The sequence below is a fragment of the Prosopis cineraria genome, unplaced genomic scaffold, assembly GCF_029017545.1.
Source record: "Prosopis cineraria cultivar Desert tree isolate PC_DT_omini unplaced genomic scaffold, ASM2901754v1 PC762, whole genome shotgun sequence".
NCBI lineage: Eukaryota > Viridiplantae > Streptophyta > Magnoliopsida > Fabales > Fabaceae > Prosopis > Prosopis cineraria.
Window position 1 is genome coordinate 3,224 of NW_026556087.1, and position 25,158 is coordinate 28,381.

Sequence of the window (25,158 nt, forward strand, 5' to 3'; positions counted from 1 at the left end):
CCTGTATGTAATTTTTCCTTCATCTTATCAATTCTTTTATTGTCATGTGATTGTGAATGTACTACAAACTCATAAATGGAAAGACCACATGCTTCTTCTTGTTTGTCATGAGATTTTATAATTTCTTTCACCAAAGAGAACCGTCCATTTTTGACTCGTTCATTAGCTACCTTACTGTGTTCTAAAGCCAACTTGTTAAACTTAATCTAATAATAAAGAATTATGAACTTGAGGACCCAAATAAAAATAATGAATAAATTAAAATTAAAGGATGTATCGATAAAATCCATAATTATGTTGTTCATAATGCATCTTATATTTCACACTGTGCATTAATGTATGTCTAATTACTAATTAACATAAAACCTAAAGATAAAAGAAGAGAAATTAAACTTTGGAATTCCACTTACCTTACAGGTTGAACTATTACTCGATGGCTTCTCTGAATCTCTGAAAATTCCAGAACTTATTGGCTTGTTCATGTATTTTCTGGGCTCCAAGATGACGATGGTGAAGCCTTGGATGAAATTGTGATCGGCTCAAAAACAAAGTTCAATGATCAAATCTCTTAATAACTTGTGATGCAGCTAGCTTACAAATCTGGAATATTCTTATCTTGTGCTCTTCATAATAATAATAAAATTCCTTAGTTTCAACAATAATGAAGTTTCCACCGTCTGTATATCTTTATCATCATTTGACTTGTCTTTTATTTTTATATGAAAAATTACATATCTTTTGAATGAAAAATTGAATTAATTAAAGAGAGGACAATTTTACAGAAATTAGAAACAAACAAGATTGAGGACATGATGTGACAAGCTTTCTCTATAAAGACAAAATTAATGAATATGCCTTGAGCAGAATATATTTATCTGTTTATTTTTTTAATTTCGTGAAGCTATAAACAATTCAATAAAACACAACCCAAAATAAGTTTGATTGACAAAAATAGTTCTTGAGGATTGATGATAAGACATTAGCCAAATTAGTGATCAATTTTAGAACTTAACAACTCATTTAGTTATTATAATTTGCAATTTATAATATTATAAGAGTTATATACATCAAGTATTTCATAATTACTAAACTATATTTCGTTCTACCATTTAATTGTCCGCAATATATGTGTGAATATGATTGAATATTATGCAATGAGTGAAAGTGAAATTGCTTCTTTAATTTGGAAGAAAAGATGTTGATAAAGTGAGAAAACCATGAATTATCAGTGCTTGGTAATAGGTAGTAATATTTTATTTCATAATCAAAGATGAGATATTTATTTTTGGGATCAAACAAAGATAATACTAAGCTATTATTGATATAACACATGTATTAGAGTTAGATGATCCATAAATTAAAGTAATTGAAAAATGGTTTTCAATGTTGATTTATTATGACATTATGACGTGAGTTTCTTGTTGGATATACGATGTTAAATGTTTTCTTGACCATCATCTCAACTTCAATGTTGATCTGCCAGCGAATATTTATGTGAACAGTGATATAATATTGAGAATATTTAGTTTACAAATTAAAGTTGTAGTGTGTTTTTCCAATCAATAATATAAAATTTTTAACAAGCCTTCACATTTGTAATTAAATTATTTTTAAAGTAACAAGCCATGAATTCATACTTGGTCTAATAGGAATGGATAAAGAGATGAGAATTAGTTTTTTTTTAAAAAAAAAAGAGGAAAATGATTTCAAATGCTTTATTTGCAAGTGTACTATACATTTTCTTGTTCCTCAACAACCTTAGTTGTAGCACTTTTCTGAACGAGTCAATTACTTAAACCATGTGTAATATTTATTTTCTTTTTTCTCAAAAATAGAGTTAAACAAAAGGACAATTATTTAGTAATTTCAAATCAAGAGCTTGTGGCAACTGAACAGAACAGTGGCTCTATTTCTGTATGATATTGTTTTCTTCGCCCATTTTTTCCTGTGTTGTTTCTTTTAAAACTCCCGGGGGGGGTCCACATAAAATTATTCTGTCCGTACAAACTATATCATCAGGTCTAACTGTAAGACCATTTCAAAAAGTCTTGCACTCACTATATAGAATTCATAGAATCTGTCAAATTCATAATTTTTCAGTATGAACAACATCAAAAAAAAAAAAAATTAGAACACTTGGCACTATGGTCAACCATAAATTTATTCTAATCATACAAGCATTTCTAAAATATTTTGTTTCTGAAAACATTTGTAAGTTTTATGGGTGAAAAAAGTGTACATTTTTAGAATAACCTAAAAGTCATATAATTTTAAATTTTTAACGTCAAGAGTGAGTATAACTTGGTATAATAACATATCTTTTTTGACCTTGGGTATAATGATAATAATATAAATATATAACAGCATCAGCGAAAATATTATCGCCATTACACATTATATTCTAACAAATCATGAATTTTTTTTGGGGGGGGGGGTTCTCAAAATACATCCCAAAGAATAAAGCATATTCATTTTAAATGATAATTTTCAGCCATTTCAATTGTATTTATAAATATTTTTCTTATCATATCAATATGCATTTCTTTCAAACATATAATAAGAAATTCTTAGATAAGCCTAGTCTACACTTCATTTACAACCTAACCAATCAGAATATAACAATTTACCTTACTTTAATACTTGTTGGCAGTTTCATAATTTATTTTTAAAAAAATATAACTTTAAAATCTTATACTTTGTTTAAATTTTGCTATAAGTCTCTATATTTTTTTTAAGTATTCTAAATCTTTGCACTTCAACTTTTTTTGACATTTTAGCTCCTCATACCTCTTTTCCATCCGGGAGTCCAGACCCAGTGACTGGGCTTTCTTCTTAATCGGCAGCTACTGGGTTTCAGGAGAAAAAGGAATATTTTGTGCTAGAAAAAGGAAAATGGCTATGGATGAAAAGGAAGTGACAAGGATTAAAATAAAATAGGTCCATAAATTGTTAGCTAGGATTAAAATAAGGTGAATTATTATATTTTGATTGGCCAGATCAAAAATAACATGATGGACCTGATTTACCGAAAAATTTCTCAACAAACATTTACTTTCCCATATTTATTTCCATCCTATTTATTTAAGAATCGTGCCAAAAATACCAAATCTAACATTAAAAGAGGCCAAATTCTGAAGACTGACTGCCATAAATCTAAAATCAAACGCATAGAAGCACTAATAAAAAATGAGAGAGAGAGAGGCCAGAACACATTAAAAGTAATTCTATTATGTACACATCACAACTGGTTTTCCTATTATACAATCTGTGTTGTGTACAAGTTTGACAGAAGAAATCTAACATATAGCATCCATAACTTGGCTTTATACTCAGGCCTTCACTCCTCAAGTTTCTCCGCCCTTCCAACAACTATAATAACACTGTAATTAAGCTTCCCGATTGAAGTCCAAATAATATTCCCATGCCTGAATGGAAAAGAGTTTAGGAAATGAACGAGCTCATTATTAACGTAGTAAACATGTATAGTTCAGTACAAAGAAGGAAGTACAACCAATCCAACATTCTTTTAGTATCCTATCAACTCGGCACTTCCACTTGATTGATTGACTCCAGAAAACAGTTCAATCATCTCAAGAAACTTACCATGTAAGAAACATCTAAATCAGAACAGGAAGCATTCCCTTTACTTCAAGTTGTCCTCAAAGTGATTCTCCATTTTCTTGAAGCCTTCTTTGTCATTATTTACAAGCATGAGTTGAGCCTCCATGTTTAAGTGCTCTCTATTATTTACAACCTCATCGCAATTATTGGCTTCAAGGGTGTCGCTGTCATTCTTATTTACAAAGCCGTTAGTTTCTAGTGATCCCAGATGATCATTCCAATCCCCTACAATGTTGCTGTCTATCTCGCGTGCAAGGCCGCCATAATTTGTCATCCAGTCAGTAGAGTCTTTGTTGCTTCCCTCTGAAATTGTGTCTTTACCATGAATCACAGAAGTCTGATGTAGCTGTGCTTCATTTACTTCACCATTTACAGAAGGAGTCCTATAAAAAATAATATACATAATAAGCTACTGCTACCACTCTGCAGAGTTTTAGAAGCACATCAAACAAGAAATCATAGTCATAAGTACTATGACAAAATAATATCTGAAGATATTAACCAATTATCTATCGCATCACCAAACCTTGTTTGTTGGGAACTTCGTGGCTGAAGATAGTCGAAAATTGGAACTAAGTCCTTGGCCCTAGCTTCAATTACATGCGTAGGAATTCTTTCAACATCAATTTCCCCTTCTGAAGTAGATTCCTCATTCAATATGCCCTCCTCTTTCACCATTGGATGAAAATATATCTGGTTGGCAACAGAATTATTCATTTAACCGTCAAGAAAAAGAATGCATGATAAGCATTACATATATTATTTATAGTAAATATAAATAAAACCTCTTGCTTTGCCCACACTGGAGTTTGAGCTTGGTGAGTCTGAAGTTCTGCTTCTGAAAAGTACAAATGATGCTCTTCGTCAGGCTGGGAATTTACTTTCATGATTACATTCTCGAGTTTTAACCTACTGGTATTCTCATCCTTCATCTCTACAGGATATATTTTGTTGCTATCTGAAGTTCCATTTTCACCATATATGTCCATATTATCCTCTCGTTCTCTTCGATTGTGTCTCTGGCATATATTCCACTTCTGAATAGCCTCAACAACCAATCTTGTGTCAACCTCTAATGCAGATTCATATGCATGGGTTAATCCAGAAACTACTGAATTTTGACCCATTGATGTCCCGAGAGCATATTGTATCATAGAACCAGTTGATGAAAAAACCAACAGGTGATATTTTGTCTTAAAACGGTTCGCGCCAACATACAAGGCACTCCCTTTGCAGTTACAAAAAGACGAAGCAATAACTCCAGACTGCAAGCTTGTTCTGCCTGTTGCAGCAGCAGCTGCACCACTTACAGTGCTTCTCCAGCCATTATTTCCATTTCTAATCCTGCATACAACAGAAAGTGTGATTGGCGGCCCAGTTGCGCACATACTCTGTTCTTTAGGAATTTGTGAACTCAAATTAGGAGGCCACTGAACCGCTGGGTCAGTCATAACGCCCAATCCACCATTTTTTGATGTAAAACTTGCATCATAGGACTGAATATTTACAGATCCTCCTAGAGGATTTATGGCAAACAAATGGCTAGTGCCTCTTGAGGAACTAATCATAATCCAGTTACTATCATCACTGAAACTGATATCTTGAATTACCTGAAAAATTCAACATGTATAGATGAGAAATATCCCTGTTGCTTTTGTGCGCGCAGGCACACATACAAAAGGAAAAGAGATAACAGGAAAGTGTTCGCTCACTGCATTTGTAAAGCCACGCTGTAGCCTATAAAGATGAACATAAGAAGGACCGCCAACATCAGATGCCAAACTGTCAGAGTGTCCAGGCATTATCTTAAAAACATTAATATTATGCCCCTGAACTGAAGCAGTCACTAAAATAGTGCCGCTAGGATCAAAGCATAAGGCTGAAATAGGACTTTTGTGGGCTCGGAATTGAGCAACAACACTTTTACTGACAATGTCTCTGACAATGACCTGACAGAAAACACAAGATATCTCAGGAAGAAAGCCTTGAATTTAGGCCGTGTTCAGTATTTTGAAAAAATATTTTGAGGAAAAGAAAAAAGTGCAAGGGAAAGTATTTTTAGTTGAATTTGGTAGATGCCAAAGAAAATTATTCGGAAAGAGAACATCTCATGTCTATGAGAGAAATTTTTCATTCACATTCTCCTTCTCGTTTTGTGCCAAATGGACTTTAATGCAAAAATTCCAGCTGCTTCAATACAAAATAGAGTAACAAAGTTCCTGGATGAGAATCATCGAGGGGGGGATCCTCCTTTATTATAATTCTCATCAGGTGTCAATAGATGTTTCATGCAATTCCTATGTTCAGTGAGTCAGTGAGTCAATGATTCAAGAAGGTGAATAAGGGTAATCACATAACTTTTAAGTTGCAAACTATGCTTCTATTTTTCCCCTCTTCACCACTTAATTTTCAAGATATTCAACATAAACTCACAAGAAATTTCAAATTTGCAACAGCATCCCATATCCAGAAAGATGAGTGTCAGTAAAGATGAGTCTAGATTTGAACCAAGGATGAGGGCTGGTACTAGAAAAATTTTGTCACAACTAATTTTCACATCAAACCACCAACCAAAACCTAAGATATGGTAGCATTGACATATCAGAGCCTGAAAGAGAATCAAGCACGGCAGTTGCCTATCCAGTTATAAATAAACTAAAATCAGGAACAAACAGAACCAACCATTCCAATATTATCCAAATCCCCCAAATGGCCATTACTGGTTCCATTGCCCTTCCAGCTAGAGTTTGCAGATGGTGAAGAACCATTACTATCAGGTCGCAGCTCAGAGCAGTATCTAGAAAGCTTCTTGTACCCTATATCTCCAAGTGTGACTATGCCTGCAGCAAGTTGCTTGCTTGACTCTTTGGCATAGTGTGCAACCAAGCTCCCATTCGAAGAAAAACCAGGAAAACTTGCAGAAGGTGTCAGATGTTGGGGATTGACACGCCCAGAATTTGAGACTACAACAGGGCTTCCACTATAAGCCAGCCATCTTGGACCCACTGACAGTGGTCCATAACCTATACCTCCAGTAACAGGAAAGCTCATGACAATAGGATTTGTAAGTAGAGTATATTCCCTTTCTAATGTAGTGGCATTGAAACAATGTACCTGCAAGATAGAAACTTCACTAAACAATCCAAAAAGGTTCTTGCAATTAGATATTAAAGGTGCTTGCGATGAATATTGAAAATTATACCTGAGTGGATTGAGCAACAGCAACAACTCGAGAACTACACCTAACAGAATAAATAGCTGACCTAAACTTTAGTACATGTACATATGATTGGGATCTCAAAGAATAAAACTGAACAGTAGTTGGCAGATAAATGCCATTCACTTGGTCATGGCAGTTTAAAGTGCTTCCATTGCAAGAGGAGACAAAACCATCTTGAATGTTACTGCCTCCAGCAAAAATTCCATCAGTACAAACAACCAACAGCGGCCATCTGTCTGCAAACTTATCTTCTGATCTCTTTGATGCAATTGGTTTCGATAGCATTTGCATAAAAGAAACAGGACCATCATGTCTGGAAACTAGGTCTTGCACATTCTTGGAATCTTCAATGTCCCAAACCTGGAACCCAGTTCGATAGCCTAGAAGAAGAACTTTCCGAATGACATCTCCCTCCACCTCTAACTTGTCAAACCCAGCCCAGATAACCTTCACAATTTTAAAAATAACTGATATGAGTCATCTCATTCCTATGGCTAACTTCGAATATGCAAATGCCAAATAAAATATCAATAACTCATTATGAAGAGCTGCAGCAAGAGTTCTCAGAAACTCAACAAAAAATTGAGTTTAAAGATTGGAATCTTGAAAAGACAGGTGGAAATCACACCCAAAAATAGCTCTATAACTAAAATCTATAGCAGCTAAGAGTGGAAATGAGAAGATGGACTTGAAAATGGAAAGGAACTAGAATTTCCAAGAAACAGCTTCACCATCAAAATACGAGTGCCTACTATCATAGTTAGCATGACAACATGACAGTTAATTTAATAATACTTTTTGACATTTCCTATATCAGATGTGTCAAAAGCACCTATACAAAAACCCTTATCCCCCATAGTTATCAAGAATAGAAAAGATAAAATATTACATAAACTAAATCAGCCACTCAACCAGTGAAATTTCTGTCACTAAGGGATAAATAAAGCATATGCCAGTAAGACATATCTGACTGACCAAGAACAAAGATAAAGTCAGTTTAGAAAAACAATGTGAATTTAAATAAATAGGGACAAAGCCATGTCAGACATACTCGTTAGCTGACCATTCTGCAAAGGTAAACCCTGTCAACGGCCCAACAGACAAAAAGGCAACCAAAACTTCTTGACCAAGATTTAACCTATTATATCAGACCATGCAGCATTCCCCTGCCTTGTAGGCGACAAAATTCAGTATTCCTTAAAAAGCAACCAAATTATTTTATGTATATTCATCAATAGACATGGTAGTTCAAGACGGCAAACTAAATGGGACCACATCCAACACTGTAGCCCACATCTCAAGATTAACTTTTTAGAAACGTTCTGTTCCATGAAGGATTGCAAAATGAACGTGATATACAATGTTCAGAGCTTCATAAACTGGCAGTTACAACTTTGTTAAGCTAGTGTCCACATTTGCCTACTTGGGTAAAATGATGACCTACTCATCTTCTTCACCCATAAAAAGAAATTAAGCATGATAAACTACATTCTATTGCATAAATCATAATCAAGATAGGAAATCAACACCAATTCAACAAAAAAACCAAAAGAATTTACGAATTGAAAATCACTTTACGTGTACAACTTAACTATCAGCAAACAAACTAGATTTTGAGTATATACTCTCTCATGTTTTAATCAGGGACGCAAGATGTTGACGGGATATGCAATTAATAAATATCATTCCTCACAACCAGTAGTTAATGCCTCGTATCATTGACGACCAGCATCTATATTACCAACCACTTACAAATTTCAGCTTTTACTCAACAAGTTCATGATAAATATCAACGAAGTTTTTTTTTTTTTTGGGTGGTTTAAATTCAAGAGTAACCCTGGATACCCAAGCAAAACTCATACCTGATCATGGTCAGCGTCACTATCCCTGTCGAGAATCGAGGACGCAACGGATGCTGCTGACCGTGCAACGGTGGAAGCACCAGAGGAAACAACCCTCAGGTAGCTTGAGAGAGCACGGAATGAGCTCGGAATTAATCCATTAGTTCGCCCTGGGCGAGGCATTGGACCTCCCTGATGTAGTTTCTGGTCATCCTTCTTCATTCCCAGAACCAACGAAATGAAAAATAGGAGCTAAGCACAGCAGAATAATCACCGATTCTGCAAATACACCTTCAATCATAAACCAGGCTATTTCTCTTTTGAGCCACCGTGAAGAAAATAACGGCACCAATTCACAATCTCTCACGTCACAACTGTCTCCATCTCCTTCACCTCGGCGAAAACATACAAATATCAATTAACCGCCGAAGCTCACAACTCCAAGCAAAACAAATTCGTTTCAAATCCTCGCCGTGTTGCAGCTCCAATTTTTCGCTCTTTTGATAAAAACAAGAAGCCAAGACGAAGCTGAAAACTGGTTATGCGGAAACAAATTGAAGGAAAATGATCTGAATTTGTTTCCTTGTTTTAACACCGGAAAGACCAAATTCAAACTACAATCGATTTACAGGTTGAATCCACTTTAATAAATGACTTCCTACTAATTACAAAAAATCAATCCAACAATTTACAGGGGCAGAAAATGAAACAGTTTAGTTTTGAATTTGGAATTTGAATTGATATGTCCGTACAAAAAAAATAAGAAATGAATTATAACAAATAATTGGAGAATCAACGTTTAGGGCTCAGAAACTGAAAACAGCCGAGGAATCGCAGGAAACCCAGAAGAGATCTGGGAAAAGAGAAACAGTGAGAACGTGGTAGGGGAAGGGGAAAGGAATCGAGGAAGACGGGATAACGAAGAAACCAATCAAAGCAAAATACGAAAGGACTCTCCTTTTACGTCTCTCCTATTCACTCTTTCTCTCAAAGTCTCAATTTTTTTTATTTTTCTTTTCGAGTTTCGGGGTTTGGTGGAAAATTAATTTGTGTTTCCTTCGGAAATCACGTTGGTGAATTAAGCTAACCTAACCGCGCTAACACCCCCCCTCTCTCTCTCCTACACGTCTTGTGTTAAGTCCCACATTAGCTGTCACTCTCGTTCATCTTCCTGATTAGTTAATATCAACCTTGCTCTTGTTTAGATTCATGGAACGGAAGGATCTGTAAAACTGTAAAAATGACGGATTAATTGAGAAATGCATTCGATGCAAAGTCGATATTATCATAATTAAGACACTATACACGCCAAAGTATATTAGATTCATTTTCTCTTTCCTTCTTTTCTTCGCCATTCATACATCCCGTGATTCTGAAATCCTTTGTAATCCCTGACAAATTAAGTTAACATTACCATGCATGTTTTACCAGCTTATCATGCATTCGTTCTTGCTTTTTGTTTTTTTTTTAATTCCTTCTCACTAGACATGCTAAACATTGAACGAATACTCATAAGTTCACAGCCACATATTACGTGCAAACTTGTGTATGTAGTAACCTAGATGGAAATAATCTGCCACTCAGTATTTTGGCTTGGAGCAATAAATCTCTGCTGTTGGCAGGTGTTGGCGGCTCATCTCCCTGTACTCGCCAAAAATATATAATAAAATTATTATAAAAAGTTAAGTAATAAATTGAGGAGTTAGGAGTAGGACCCCATGGCACGTCACATAGAATAAGGTCTAATTTAATAACTAGGAGGTGTTCGATATCAATGCCCACAAAATTTGGATCCTTTTTCAATTTGTTCATAAAATCTTCGCTCATTGTAGGTTGTGCTAGTGTTATTGGTATCATTCCAAATTGATCAAATGTCCTCGAAATCTTTCCGTCGTTGGGAATCATGTGTGTGTAATTATTTAACCATAAAATAAACAAGCTCTACCATCTGCACTGGATTCAACTCGCTAGAGAATTAAAATTATCTTATCTTAAAATCTTAAATTCGAGTTTTGAAATATACCATTTTGTTAAATAAAAATATTAAAAGTATTCTTAAAATACTCGTAAAGTTACCATTAACAATAACAATACTAGTAAACATTAGCTCGGATAAGTCGGGACTTGTGATAGCATTACCCAGATACTGGACTATGAAGCCTGATAACGAGGGAGCAAGCCCATTAGTCCATTGCGTGCATGAGAAGCGGAGACGAGGCACACAAGTTGTCAAAGGAACAGAGAAGCGACCACAACGCAACGTTGAAGCAGGAAATCTTGCCACCATTTTCAAAGGCTTTGTAACCAACTAACCATTACCGCTGGTCAATTCAACTTATTTTGTTGGTATGATAGCTATTTTTTTTAATTTATAGATGCTCTTTTAACTTTCAAAATCAATAAAAAAAATATTCCTTTTAATCATATATATGAATCATTTCTAACTATTTTATCATAATCAATGAGTTAAATTATTAATGTTGGCTAAAACAAATAGAATTTACTTGTATTAAATATGTTATTCTTCAAAACATTTTTTTCTCGCTTGTGACATTTCTCTGATGAACTGTATTAATAGATTGAAGTGCTACTTGTAAGAAGATGCCGATTAATTAGAATTTAATATGATTGTCAAATTATCAAGTTGACTCTTTAAGTTTATCATTTTTATATAACAGTACGGAGCCACCCCTTGGGCCTCGACTCGGTACTGGACTCTGGCCCATCACTGGATCAAAGCCGACTTTCCTACAGGTGGTACTGTGGTTATTCCTCACTACTGCCTCTCCAGGGTCTTTTGGAACCTCCCCAGACTCGAACCTCCAACCTCTACCACCTTAACGAAGTTGAGGCGAAGTCTGGTACCATTGAGTCAAGTTGACTGAATGGTACCAGACTTCGCCTCAACTTCGTTAAGGTGGTAGAGGTTGGAGGTTCGAGTTTGGGGAGGTTCCAAAAGACCCTGGAGAGGCAGTGGTGAGGAATAACCACAGTACCACCTGTAGGAAAGTCGGCTTTGGTCCAGTGATGGGCCAGAGTCCAGTACCGAGTCGAGGCCCAAGGGGTGGCTTCGTACTGTTACATAAAAGGCGAGACTCGGTACTGGACTCTGGCCCATCACTGGACCAAAGCTGACTTTCCTACAGGTGGTACTGTGGTTATTCCTCACCACTGCCTCTCCAGGGTCTTTTGGAACCTCCCCAGACTCGAACCTCCAACCTCTACCACCTTAACGAAGTTGAGGCGAAGTCTGGTACCATTCAGTCAACTTGACTCAATGGTACCAGACTTCGCCTCAACTTCGTTAAGGTGGTAGAGGTTGGAGGTTCGAGTCTGGGGAGGTTTCAAAAGACCCTGGAGAGGCAGTGGTGAGGAATAACCACAGTACCACCTGTAGGAAAGTCGGCTTTGGTCCAGTGATGGGCCAGAGTCCAGTACCGAGTCGAGGCCCAAGGGGTGGCTTCGTACTGTTACATAAAAGGCGCCTTTTATGTAACAGTACGGAGCCACCCCTTGGGCCTCGACTCGGTACTGGACTCTGGCCCATCACTGGACCAAAGCCGACTTTCCTATAGGTGGTACTGTGGTTATTCCTCACCACTGCCTCTCCAGGGTCTTTTGGAACCTCCCCAGACTCGAATCTCCAACCTCTACCACCTTAACGAAGTTGAGGCGAAGTCTGGTACCATTCAGTCAACTTGACTCAATGGTACCAGACTTCGCCTCAACTTCGTTAAGGTGGTAGTGGTTGGAGGTTCGAGTCTGGGGAGGTTCCAAAAGACCCTGGAGAGGCAGTGGTGAGGAATAACCACAGTACCACCTGTAGGAAAGTCGGCTTTGGTCCAGTGATGGGCCAGAGTCCAGTACCGAGTCGAGGCCCAAGGGGTGGCTCCGTACTGTTACATAAAATAACTCTAATTTAAATAGTTAGAAAGTCTTAAATCTATAGTCCATATTAACACTAATTTAAGATTTATGCCTTATTTAACTTCCCAAATTCTTTTCTAAAATTCTCGTACCCTAATGAACTATTTTTTTTTTATCCTCAATTCACTTCTAGTATCGCAATTTCATCCTTCTACATTCTAAAAATTCATCTAAAAATAAATTAAAAATTTTAGAATTATCCTGAAGCCTCAAATCACCTTTCTATAATCTCAAAAATACCTATTCATACTTAAATAAATATTTAATAATTATAGATTTATCCCTACATCTCATATTCCACATAAATTCAACCATATAGATCTAGATTTTAACTCAAAAATTCTTAAACATGAGTTTCAACCTTAAGAAAATATTCTATAATATTTACTATATCCCTAAGAATTTTAACCTATATTTTTAATCCATCATATCATCAGATTAACTATCCTATAGAAAAATCCTAATCAAAATATTTACTCTATCCTACAAAATAATCATATCACTAGAAAGCTAATATTATTTAGAAAATAACTATAAAATTAATTTTGTAATTAAATAAATTTTTAAATGCTAATCTAAACAGGAAAGTTAGAACATACTTGAAGAAAAAAGAAAATAATCCCCCCTTGCGAGAAAACGCCGAGCAACGTGAGAGGAAGAGAGAAAAATAATATAAAAATGGAATTGTGAGTCCCAAAATTATATTAAAAAAAAACTATAGGTTTGAATTTAATTATTCAAACCTTTGGGCCCAAAGTTGCAATTTTCTCTAAATTGCATCTTAGCCTCTCATGCTTCCTAATGCACACACCCCCTCCTTTTTATACATGAAGGCACCTCTTCTCTTCCCTCATCTAACCAATGTGGGACTTAGAAACAACAACCTTCCACCCCCCCTTTTTTTTGTTCCTTCTACCTTCTCTTTTTTTTTTTAACACACACATAAAAAAAATTATTTATGTATTATATCTTAACTAAATATTGCTTATGTGATTTTAAATTTAAATTTTTAAATTCATAATTAAATACCTAATCATAATATTATTTCTAAATAACCTCAAATAATATAAATTCCTATTATTATCATTTTTTTCCTCAAAACCTAAATTCCACAATTTCTTTATTATATAAAAATCAGGATGTTACATTTTACATTTATAATTTAAAAAATCACATTAATTTGCTTATAAACTTGAATTAGATGAAACTTTGCTAAACTCACGAATTAACTCTTTGAGTTTATCATTTTTACATCGTGTCAACTTATTCGTAAATTAAAACCAAACGTAATCAATTAAACTTGTTAAATTTATTAATTTTTAATTGAGTTGAGCAAATTAAGCATATAATGTGTAGAACTCGCTTCATATAAGCAATAAGACAATGTTCAAAGAAAAAAATAAAACTCAAACAACAAAAATTAATATTAATAAAAAGGAAAGAACAAAAATTAGTTTCCCCATTTTAATTTCAATTATTAATATTTAAAATATATTTAAATTAAATCATGATCATATTTTATATTTTAATTATTTAATTATATATTTTTAATTATTATTTATTAATAGATGTAAACTTTTATGAGTTTATGATTCGAATCTACATCTATGTCACAAATTCACTTAAACTCACGAGTTTGACAACCTTAGAATTTAGTCATCAGGTGAGGGCCAACTGCATTGCTAGCTGGTTTAGCCAATTAAAGTTTTACACTGATCCGAATATTATATATTGTTAGGGGTCAAATGTTATACAGATTAAATATTTTTTCAAACAAACCAGTAAAGCTGGCTCAATTGACAAAGTTTTAATTCATAATTCACAAAATCACAAGATTAAATCTCATAATCAATGAAAGAACCTTATTAGTAGGTGATTTTTAAATACATCTCTATACATCTAGTATCTAGAAGTATGCCCTAATCTGGTGAGTCTCTTGGACTAACTCACCTAAGCTTTTTGTCACCAAAAAAATGTTTTCTTCTCACAAGTATACTCCACATAAGGATTGTCAAAATTATTAGAAGTGAAATTGATCTTTTATACTTCTTTCATTAAAAAATATAAAGTGTTTTAAGTGTTTTAAGATGTAATTAAAGTGTTTTTTTTCAAAGTACTGCTAATAAATAAATTATTTTATATTTATTTTTGAGCGAAAAACCTTATTAAATCAGGATAAATATAAAAAGATAACATTAATTTAAAAATAATTAATTACTTTATTAAGGGTGATATTATGTTAAAATTGTCCTATACTTTTTAATGGGATTTAGTATTTAGACCAGGATGAAATATATTTTTTTTAGAAAAAAAAATGAAAATTTGCCCATAGCCTAATGAAATCTCCAGCTTATTTGGTGGATGATCAAATGTATAAATTAAAAGTATCCAGGCCTAATAAAATATAAAAATAATAATCATTCATAAATTAATAAATATTAATTTAATTAATAAGAATTTAGTTCATAATTCATACTATTTATGTGAAGATATTATTAGTTGATGATATACAAATACCTCTTTAAATATACTTTGACCTTAGAAGCACACTTTAACCACATGACTCTCTGAAATTCAACTAACTGTTGTTTGTCGAAGAAACCATTCATAATTATTCAAGGACTAAATGTTTGTCGACAAGCATGTTGTTTATGCGCTAACTTTCTGAAAATCATAATACGTAACATTATTGGCTAAAGACATGTTTCAATGTTTGAAACTAGCATAGCCCCATCACGGTCCAAATATACATAATCATATAATCCTTTCAATTTTTAATATAATATAAATTTAATCAATTTTACAATCTTGAAATTGTTGAAAAAAATTGTAACCCTTCAACTATGTCCCTCTTTATAATATTCATATTAATTTTTTGTTTAGAAATTTAAATTATAATAAGTAAACTAGAGAAATATTTAAAAATAAATAATTATTCTAATTTAAAAATGAAAAGAGCATAGATAGTACCCTTCCAAATTATAATAGTATAATTTGAGACAAGTTTATACGTAACAATAAAATGCAATAATAACAATTTATAAACTTATTTTTTAAAATAAAATTATAAATTTTTAAAAATACTCATACATATTAAATTATTATATTATAATATTATTTTAATTCTTTCTATATTTAAAAGGTAATATTAAAAAATATTATTAATAAAATTTTATTTTTTTAAATTATCTTATATGATAAGACAACCATATTTTTTTATTAAATTATTTTATAATTTAGAGTGGAGGAGTAGGTGCATCCAAAGCAACATAGCATGACAGACAGTATAAACGGACGGGAGATTGCAAATCTAGGGTAGGTAAGGTTACCGTTGAAAAGGAAAATTACAAAATGAGGACCGATTACAAAGGCTTTTCTTGCCTGAAAAAAAAAACCAAGGAAAAAGTGGGATTAAAAACTCGGTAAAAATTAGTCAGGAAAAATAACTTAAAATTCTCTGACTTAAAACGCAGAAGAAAAGGCGCAAAACGCGGATTCTAGAGTGTGAAACAGGGAAAACAAAATGCATACTATTACTTTTCTGAGTTTTTCGTTTTTGAAGGAGGGCGCCGCAAATCAGGTTGTCGTTTACTCACTCATTTAAGAAAAGATATTTTTAATTAAATTACATCTTAATAAATTAATTATTTTTAAATTAATATTATTTTTTTATTTATCCTGATTTAATAGGATATCTTACTTAAAAACTGATTGAGTTAAGTATTTTATTTATTAAAAATATTTGTAAAATAAGTAAATAACTCATTGATTATATTGAAGAACTATACATGTTTTATATTTAAATAACCAATTTCCAAATAAATTGACTCATGGGATTTCCAAAGGGAAGGAGTACAAAAGATAAGAGATAGGACTGACGGAGGGAACAAGCACGCAAGTGGGGCGTGATGCAGCGTCGCATGCGCTCATTCGCCTTGTACGACAAATTGTCGCCGTAGTTTTAGGCCCTCCCTGACTCCCACTTGCCTTGTCACCTCCTCCTATCCTACTTTCTTCGAGTTGATCACTAATTTAACTAGTAATCACATTAAATCAAGAGACAATGATAATCGCATACCTTCAAAAAATTTATAAATAATAGATATGTATCACAAAATATAATATATTTTTTTTCAGAAAAACATACCTTTTAAATCACATACTTTACTCGTATTTTATTATAAGTTTTTTAATTTTTTTTATATTTTAAATTTTTAAATTTTTATTTTTTGATATTCTAAATTTTAAACGAACAGGATGAACGAAGTATAGAGATATTAGATAAATGTAAAATATTAAAAAATAAAAATATAAGGATAAAAAATATTAAAAAAATATAGGAACTTATAACAAAATACAAATAAAATGTAAAAATAAAAAGTTGTATGTGTATATATATATATATATATATTAGTTTGTTGCGTACGTGCTTGTCATTTTGGTTTTTCATGAAAAGACACATTTGCCTCCATCCTCACCGTGGCATCAATTGCTAGGCAAAGTCGGAGTTCATAGGAGGGTCTGCCAAAAATGAGTACATGTGATCAGTGAACTCATTGCAGTGGGAGAATCCCACCGTGCGTGCTCTGGATAGGGTAACGACATTACAACAAAAAAGGCCCAAGAATTAAACACATGCAATCTAATTTTTATGAGAACGGCAAGTTAAAGGAATTAAAATAGGAGCTGCAAGATAAAGGAGAAAAATGCATCAAAGTTTTGTTTTGCAGATATATACGATAGAATTGGGTAATGAGCGAGTTGATCTTCACAGTACTTGAAAGAGAAAGATAAAGGAAGGAGAAGAATACACGGAAGGGTGCCTCGACCATGCGGTGATGAAGGAAGAGGCGAAGAGTTGTAGGAATAACAGTGAAAGCTTACGCCAAATTATTGACAGCTATCTATTTCACGATAGCTTCCACGTTTGGACAAGAGAAAGAAAGTCATGGTGAGGATGGAAGAGGCAATGGGGGCAAATATGTCTTTTCACAAAAAACCAAAAATGCCAACAAAGTATTGAGATATTAAAAAATAAGTACCACACTTTACGATGCCTGTTTATTACTTGTAAATTTTGTGAATATTTTATTATCATTTTTTGAATGAAATAAAATTTTAATTTTACCCACATTAAATATGTACTCTCTTTAATTTTATTTATAGAATAGGGAAAATAATTTTTTATCATATTTATGAGTCACATTATTAAATTTTTATCATAAATTTTTTTCTTTTACTCTCTATTAAATATTAAAGAGAGAAAATATGTTATTGAAGTGTGTATTTTCAATAGAGACATAGTTAAAAATTTATTAAATTTTAAGACATAATTAATGAGTTTTAAATTTTTTTGACACTGGTAAAACATATTAAAAATAACTTATAAATAGGATAAGAGAAGTATATAATAGCAATATCTTCCTCTCACTAATATCTTATAAAAATAAAAGAGAAAACATGCGATAAAAAATAAAAAAGAATAACAATAAAGTTCTAAAAGGGATACTCCCTCCATTTAAAAATTAAAAGTATTTTTAATCGAATCTCACCCCTCAATAAAATAGTTACATACTTTCAAACTAACCTTATTTTTTTATATTTACCTTTATCAAATACTTTATAATAAATAAAAAGTCATTATCAATAGAGGCACTTTTGAAAAAAAATAATTATTACACCTCAAAAGATTAAAAATGTCTTATATTTATTAACACCAAACTTTTCAAAAAATGCTTTACATTTTTGAATGAAGGAAGTAATTTATAACAATTATGTTTGTAAAAAAATTTTCTAAAAAAATAAAATATTAATATTAATTTAAATATTTGTGTTCAAGAAATTCAATTATAGATTGAGAATTATGTTTATAATTTAAATTTACAAATTATAATTCTTGAATTTACAGATATTTGAATCGATATTTAGAAGTTATTTTTGAAACAAAAATTATCAAAAACCTAACTATTATTAATTTTGTCTCAAAGCTTATACATCATCCTTTCGAAAATTAATAACGTGTTTTATAAGTAAAAAAATTCTTCTATCTTTACAATATAAAAAGAATTAGAGAAGCGTATGAAAATATAAGGAAAAAAATTAATAAAAACCCTTGGACCATACTCATTTAAATTTAAAATTCATAAATTTTTAAATTTTACTATAATTTAAGGATATTGATTTAATATTAAATTTTTGAGAGAAATAACAAAATTGCCTCTCATTTAAATTTATATCATAATTTTCTCACTTCACTTATTAATTCACTTGTGAAATATTGTTCATTGCTCTACCTAACTTGTTTTCATTCTCGGTGTTTAAATTATCATAAGGCAACTTGTTGGTTTCCTATATTACATATTATTTACGGATTGCTATTCATTGACCCATTTCACTTGTTTATTGTTAAATTTTTACTTAATTTTATTTCAGAAAAATGAACAAATAAAATAGAGCAATCAACAATATTGTATAAGTAAATAGATAAGCAAAGCAGGGTAGTTATAGTATTAATTTAAATGAAAGCTAATTTTATCATTTAAAAAAATTAATATCAAATTAATATTTTTGGAATGTAGTAAAATTTTATAAATTTAAAAATTTTAAATTTAAATAAGTATGAATTAAAAGTCTTTATTAAAATTTTTCCTAAATATAACAAAGCCAAATTAAATTTACTCCTTTACCTTTCTGAACTTCAGAAAAGTTACTGTAATCCTTTTCCCTCTGAAAGTACTGCTTGACTGTGGTTTGTTGTTCGCTGGTTTGTTTCTGCAAGGTTTAGGTCCTCTTGTCTCTCTCTTTTGTCCGGATCTACTGGGCTTTGCCCATACCCTGGTGGCTTTGTTATTGACGTATGCCTGTGGGCCTATCCATGGCTTTATCTTTTCATTTAGTTTTCCCAAAAAAATAAAATCCAAACGTGACCGGCAAACATTAGGTCTAACAGGAGCAGGGTTAATTTTTCATAATATAATAAATTAAAATTTGAATTATGATTGAGAGAGGTTGACACATTTAATATTTAGTTATATCTTAAATAATATTTTTTTAATAAAAAGATGCAATAAACATTAAAAAAATCCACAAATGAACAAAGATATTTTCTAATGATGCAAGCTCTATAAATAAAAAAGCATAAAATCAAACTCTCAATTAGTACATGGTTAGCAGATGAGAATCCCTATCATTCATGTCAAATTGAGTTGGTGGAGTATGTTAAACTTCCACCGTACAAATAATTAGGAGAGGATTTTGAATGTTTAATGTAGTTTAGAGCGATACTTATCTAATGCAACACGTCAAGACCAGATTAGCAAGAGAATCAAGTAATATTTGTCAAACGAGCTACATGTTTGATAACAAATTCCAAAATAAAATAATCTGTGATTTATTCATCTATTCTAATCACAAAAAAAAAAAAATTCCTATGAATCACACAAATGGATAAAAAATATAGTCATTCATGATTTCACTGTCAGAGTTTTTTTTCTTGCAATTATTTATATGATTCTATTTCATATTTTTGTGCATCATTAGTTTTTTTTTATAAAACTACTAATAAAAAGACCAATCTTCATATTGATCTAACTTCTAATATCAAATTAATATTTACTTATAATTTAAATATTTTTAATTTTTATTATATGTTTAACCCAAGAGAATGAAAAGAAGTGATAAAAGATTTTAGGATTGGGGTTCATTTTTATCCCTAAACTTTTTTAATGAACATTGGATTAATAACTGTGCAACTTTCATCATAAACATTTCTTTTAAGGGGTAACAAATTCTTTTGTTAATTGTCCATTAACTTTTTTATTTTATGCTAATACAATATGTGCATGGAGCCATGCATATTGACAAAGTGACATGTAGAATTTTGACAATGTCTTTTAATATTAATTTGTCTTTGTTGAATTTTTTTTATGACAGTTGGACATCATGAGATTTTGTTAAAATAAAATTTAATAAATATTATTAAAAAATTTTAAATTATTGTTAAAATATTAACAGTTGAAATTATTTTTAAAAAAATTCATAGATCACTTTGTAAATTGTATGTAAAGATTTATAAATAATAATAATAATATTTATAAATAAATTATAGAAACTAATCTTATAAAAGTAAAATTTTTTAGGTGATTGTTAATTTTTTTGTTCAACTAACTTATTTTTTTAAAAATAAAATTATTAAAATTTCTCGTCCCATCAAATTAAACAGACATAATCGCCCCATTTAATACACCACGTAAATCTTGTAGTAGACAGTGACACGTATATAATGATTTTCCTTTTAGAACCTATCGTCTTGCTTCACGGCGCTTTCGGCTTTCATTTGAAAGCAGCTCATCAAGACTTCTTTTCCATCACTATTATTACCAATTATTTCTCCCATGTCAGATTATAAAATAATTTTTTAAAATTTTATTCTCTTAAAATATAAACTAATTAAAAAATAATAATTTTTTATTAATTATATTGTTTTAATTTTACTTTTTTAATGAAGAGCGATATAAAAAGGTCTATAATTTTAAACTTATTTTTAATACTCCATCCATTTAAAAATATAAAGATATTTTTTAATGAGTTAGATGTTTAAAAATGTAAAATATTTTTGATCTTTCTAAGTATAATCATTGTTTTTTTTTTCATAAATGTCTATATTGATAATAATTTTATATTTATTGTAGGGTGTTTAATATGAGTAAATATAAAAAGATATGATTAATTGAAAAGTAGGCAACTACTTTATTGAGGAGTGAGATTCAATTAAAAATGTCTTATATTTTTGAAGGGAGGAAGTATGATATTTTTTTTAAATTTTTAAAAATTATACAATGTTGTTCATATCATTAACTTTAATAATTAGTTAATTAAAAAATAAATAAGAATTTTTTAAATTTTCTTAGCCCTTTAATAACCTTTTTTTCATTAATTAATATTTAAAATTAAATTTTATTTAACAATAAGAATGACATTGCACTGTTTATATTTTTAATAGTTGAAGCAAATATTGCATAAAGAAATGAGTTTAGAGGATACGGTTTGAGGGTCAACTCGGGATTTAACTTTTTTGATATTTTTCTTGCCAAATAATTAATTATTATTTATTATTAAACAGAAAAATCTACCTTCTATTTCATACTTTCATTGGTCATTCGAACCGCAGCTTTCTCAGAAAAGGTTTCTCTGTTAAAGTGGGAAAATATCCTCGGCACAAGGGCCTGACGCTGTTTGAATGGATTCTGGTGCAGACACTTGGCTTCTCTCCTCCGATATAGTAAACGGCGTCGTTGACTACAGAGGCCAACCGGTGGTCAGATCAAAGTCCGGCAAATGGAAATCCGCTTGGTTCATCATAGGTGCTTTCACAATCAATCTCTCTTTCTTCCTCGTTCTTTTCTTTCGTTGATTAATTTATTTATGTCTATATTAGTGTTTTTTTGGGATGAAAAGGTGTGGAAGTTGGGGAGAGATTTGCGTACTATGGAATATTATCGAACCTCATCACCTACTTGACCGGTCCTCTCCATCAAAGCACTGCCTCAGCTGCTGAGACCGTCAACGTTTGGGTCGGAACGATGTCGTTGCTCCCTCTCCTCGGAGCCTTTATTGCTGACTCTTGTCTCGGTCGCTACCGCACTATCATCATCGCTTCCATTCTGTACACTTTGGTACCTCAACTTTCCCTTTATCCCTGTTACTCATTGAAACCATGTTCTTTTTTACTTTGGATTTACTAATTTAACATTCCTCTTGTGTAATTGGACAAATGAACTTTATATATTGATAATTACAAAGGAAAATGATAATAAAATTTTGTTGAAATATATAAATGATAATTAAATTCTTCAAAATGTCATAATTTTTTAAAAAATCCTCAAGTATATTCCTGACATTAATAATTTCAAGTTAAATTCCTAAATTACCTCTTATTTAAAATTAAAAAAACAACAACAGGGTTTATGTGAAAAGTTATGATTTTTTATTTAATTTTTACAACTCACAAAATAAAAATTATAATTGCTTAAATAAAAGTTATAATTAATTATTTTTGAAACTTTAACTTCAATGATAAAAGAAATTTTATGTGAAAAGTTGTAATTTTTTATTCATTTTTTATGATTTACTGAATAAAAGTTATGATTCCTTAAATAAAAGTTGTGATTGATTATTTTTAAAACTTAGATTTTAATAATAAAAGAATTTTCACTTGAAAAGTTATAATTTCTTATTCAATTTTTACGATTCACAAAATAAAAGTTTTGATTGTTTAAACAAAAGTTATAATTGGGACTGATTATTTTTAGATCTTTGTTTATCAATCATAAAAAAATTTCATGTGAAAAGTTGTGATTTTTTGTTTATTTTTTGTGATTCACGGAACAAAAGTTGGGATTGCTTAAACAAAAGTTATTTTAAACAAGAGTAATTTAGTTATTTAACTTAAGATCATTAATGCCAGTGATGTAGTAAGGGACTTTAAAAGAATTATGACATTTCAAGGGACTTAATTATCATTTACATATTTTAGTAGGATTTTATTATCACTTTCCCCAATTAGAAAGTATAAACTCTGGTTTACGTGAATTGCAGGGGCTGGGGTTATTGGCATTGTCAGTTATGCTTCCTTCTATGACCAATTCTGAATCAGATTCTTCTCAAATGCAAGTGACATTGTTCTTTATTGCGCTTTACCTAGTAAACATTGGACAAGGAGGACATAAGCCTTGTGTTCAAGCTTTCGGGGCTGATCAGTTTGATGAACACCATCCTGAAGAACGCGGAGCCAGAAGCTCGTTCTTTACTTGGTGGTATTGCACCATGTGTGCAGGCATCTTGGTCGCTCTTTTAACCTTGAACTATATACAGGAAAACATTAGTTGGGTCCTAGGATTTGGAATCCCTTGTCTTGCAATGATCATTGCATTGATTGTTTTCTTGCTTGGAACTAAGACTTACAGGTTTACCGTTGAAGGGCATAACAAGAGTCCCTTTCTGAGAATTGGCCGTGTTTTTGCTGCAGCCTTAAGAAATCGGCGAAAATCTTTGTCAGATGTTGTGATTGATGAGGAATCTTGTGCTCACAAAGCTCATCGATGTTCTAAGCAATTTATGTAAGAAAATTAGCCGGTTTCTGTATGTTTCCAGAACCTTGTCATAGTGAATCCTAGTATTACAGCAGCAGCAATGTTGGGACCTATTTGAACCAATCTTTGAATCAGTTTGAGAATTTAACTAGACTCTGATTGCAACGTTGGAACCTTTTTCCTCTTGATTCTGCTTGAGCAGAGCATCTTCTTTGCCGTATCCTTCTGACAGAGCTATCAAAGAGAAAGCTTTTGAAAACCTACCTCATCAAAATTCTGAACAATTTAGATACGGCGAAGAGTTACTTTCTACATGTTTCTGAAAAGTGAAAACTCAGTAATTTTGGTAGCATTTTTTAAGGAACAATGTAGAACGTAGCCCAGTGCTTGATATTGCTTCCTTTGACTGAGTGGTAGAAAGTTCTTTAATGTATATTCTTTGGATTGGTGAGTCATAAAGACTTCCTTGACTATATTAACATTCATTTATTTATATTTTGCTCTTTACTATGGCAGATTTCTCCACAAAGCATTGCTTGGACCAGCTGAAGAAGCTTGTAGCCTCAACGAGGTAGAAGAAGCAAAGGCCATACTTAGGCTTATCCCAATTTGGGCTACAAGTTTAATCTTTGGCATTGTCTTTGCTCAAGTTCCTACTTTCTTCACCAAGCAAGGGGCTACTATGAACAGAACCATATTTACAGGCTTCGATATACCTGCCGCTACTCTCCAATCTCTTGTCTACATGGGCATTGTTGTTTTTAGTCCCATTTATGACCGCATATTCGTGCCATTCGCAAAATCCATCACTAGAAAACCTTCAGGCATCACGATGCTGCAAAGAATTGGAGCTGGGATATTTGTCTCCTTAATTACAGTAGTACTAGCTGCTCTTGTTGAGGCAAAAAGGCTAGCAACAGCAAAAGAGTATGGTCTTGTTGATGAGCCGAACACAACAGTTCCAATGAGTGTGTCATGGTTGATTCCTCAGTACTTGTTGTTTGGAATAGCCGAGGTTTTCACCATGGTTGGTCTTCAAGAATTCTTCTATGATCAGGTTCCGAATGAACTAAGAAGCATGGGCCTTGCTCTCTACTTGAGTATATTTGGTGTGGGAAACTTCTTGAGCAGTTTTCTGATCTCTGTGATAGAGCAAGTAACAGGTAAAGGTAGGCAAAGTAGTAGTTGGTTTGCTAATAATCTCAACCAGGCACATCTTGATTACTTTTACTGGTTACTTGCTGTGCTTAGCATGATGGGATTATCTTTATTCATTCTCTCTGCGAAATCTTACATATATTTTGAGAAAGGAAGGACCTCGGGACGAGGATAGTTTTTTTTTTCTTTCTTTTGTCATTTTAAGATGTAGATAGAGTGATAGACAAAAGTAATATGTTAAGGCGTGTACATTATTGTATAGAACTGAAGCTTCAGGACATGGAAAATGCTTTGTTTCTAA

At 32.0% G+C, this 25,158-nt stretch overlaps 2 protein-coding genes across 4 annotated transcripts; one reads left to right on the forward strand and one right to left on the reverse strand.

Moving 5' to 3' along the window:
• Window positions 1–3,200: 3,200 nt before the first annotated feature.
• On the reverse strand, window positions 3,201–9,720 carry LOC129298285 (autophagy-related protein 18f-like). Of its 2 annotated transcripts, XM_054936685.1 has the most exons (8): window positions 8,704–9,720; window positions 6,824–7,288; window positions 6,304–6,735; window positions 5,334–5,570; window positions 4,407–5,231; window positions 4,148–4,314; window positions 3,604–4,004; window positions 3,201–3,425 (listed from the first exon to the last, which is right to left on the reverse strand). In XM_054936685.1, exons 1-7 carry the CDS (start codon window positions 8,902–8,904, stop codon window positions 3,644–3,646), a joined length of 2,688 nt encoding a protein of 895 aa, XP_054792660.1. In that variant the 5' UTR covers window positions 8,905–9,720; the 3' UTR covers window positions 3,201–3,425; window positions 3,604–3,643. The 2 variants fall into 2 exon arrangements, with proteins under 2 accessions (XP_054792660.1, XP_054792659.1); XM_054936684.1 differs by having other exon boundaries at window positions 3,201–4,004.
• A 12,052-nt stretch (window positions 9,721–21,772) lies between these two features.
• LOC129298284 (protein NRT1/ PTR FAMILY 5.10-like) lies at window positions 21,773–25,158 on the forward strand. Of its 2 annotated transcripts, none has more exons than XM_054936683.1 (4): window positions 21,773–21,971; window positions 22,066–22,283; window positions 23,206–23,726; window positions 24,216–25,158. In XM_054936683.1, exons 1-4 carry the CDS (start codon window positions 21,848–21,850, stop codon window positions 25,030–25,032), a joined length of 1,680 nt encoding a protein of 559 aa, XP_054792658.1. In that variant the 5' UTR covers window positions 21,773–21,847; the 3' UTR covers window positions 25,033–25,158. The 2 variants fall into 2 exon arrangements, with proteins under 2 accessions (XP_054792658.1, XP_054792657.1); XM_054936682.1 differs by having other exon boundaries at window positions 21,843–21,971; window positions 22,046–22,283.

Coding starts and splice junctions, on each gene's coding strand:
- LOC129298285 (XM_054936685.1), bottom strand. CDS start 8,904: ATGAAGAAGGATGACCAGAAACTACATCAGGGAGGTCCAATGCCTCGC. Junction 4,315..4,406: donor CAGTGTGGGCAAAGCAAGAG/GTTTTATTTATA, acceptor GTTGCCAACCAG/ATATATTTTCATCCAATGGT. Junction 4,005..4,147: donor CGAAGTTCCCAACAAACAAG/GTTTGGTGATGC, acceptor TATTTTTTATAG/GACTCCTTCTGTAAATGGTG.
- LOC129298284 (XM_054936683.1), top strand. CDS start 21,848: ATGGATTCTGGTGCAGACACTTGGCTTCTCTCCTCCGATATAGTAAAC. Junction 21,972..22,065: donor ATCCGCTTGGTTCATCATAG/GTGCTTTCACAA, acceptor TGGGATGAAAAG/GTGTGGAAGTTGGGGAGAGA. Junction 23,727..24,215: donor CGATGTTCTAAGCAATTTAT/GTAAGAAAATTA, acceptor TTACTATGGCAG/ATTTCTCCACAAAGCATTGC.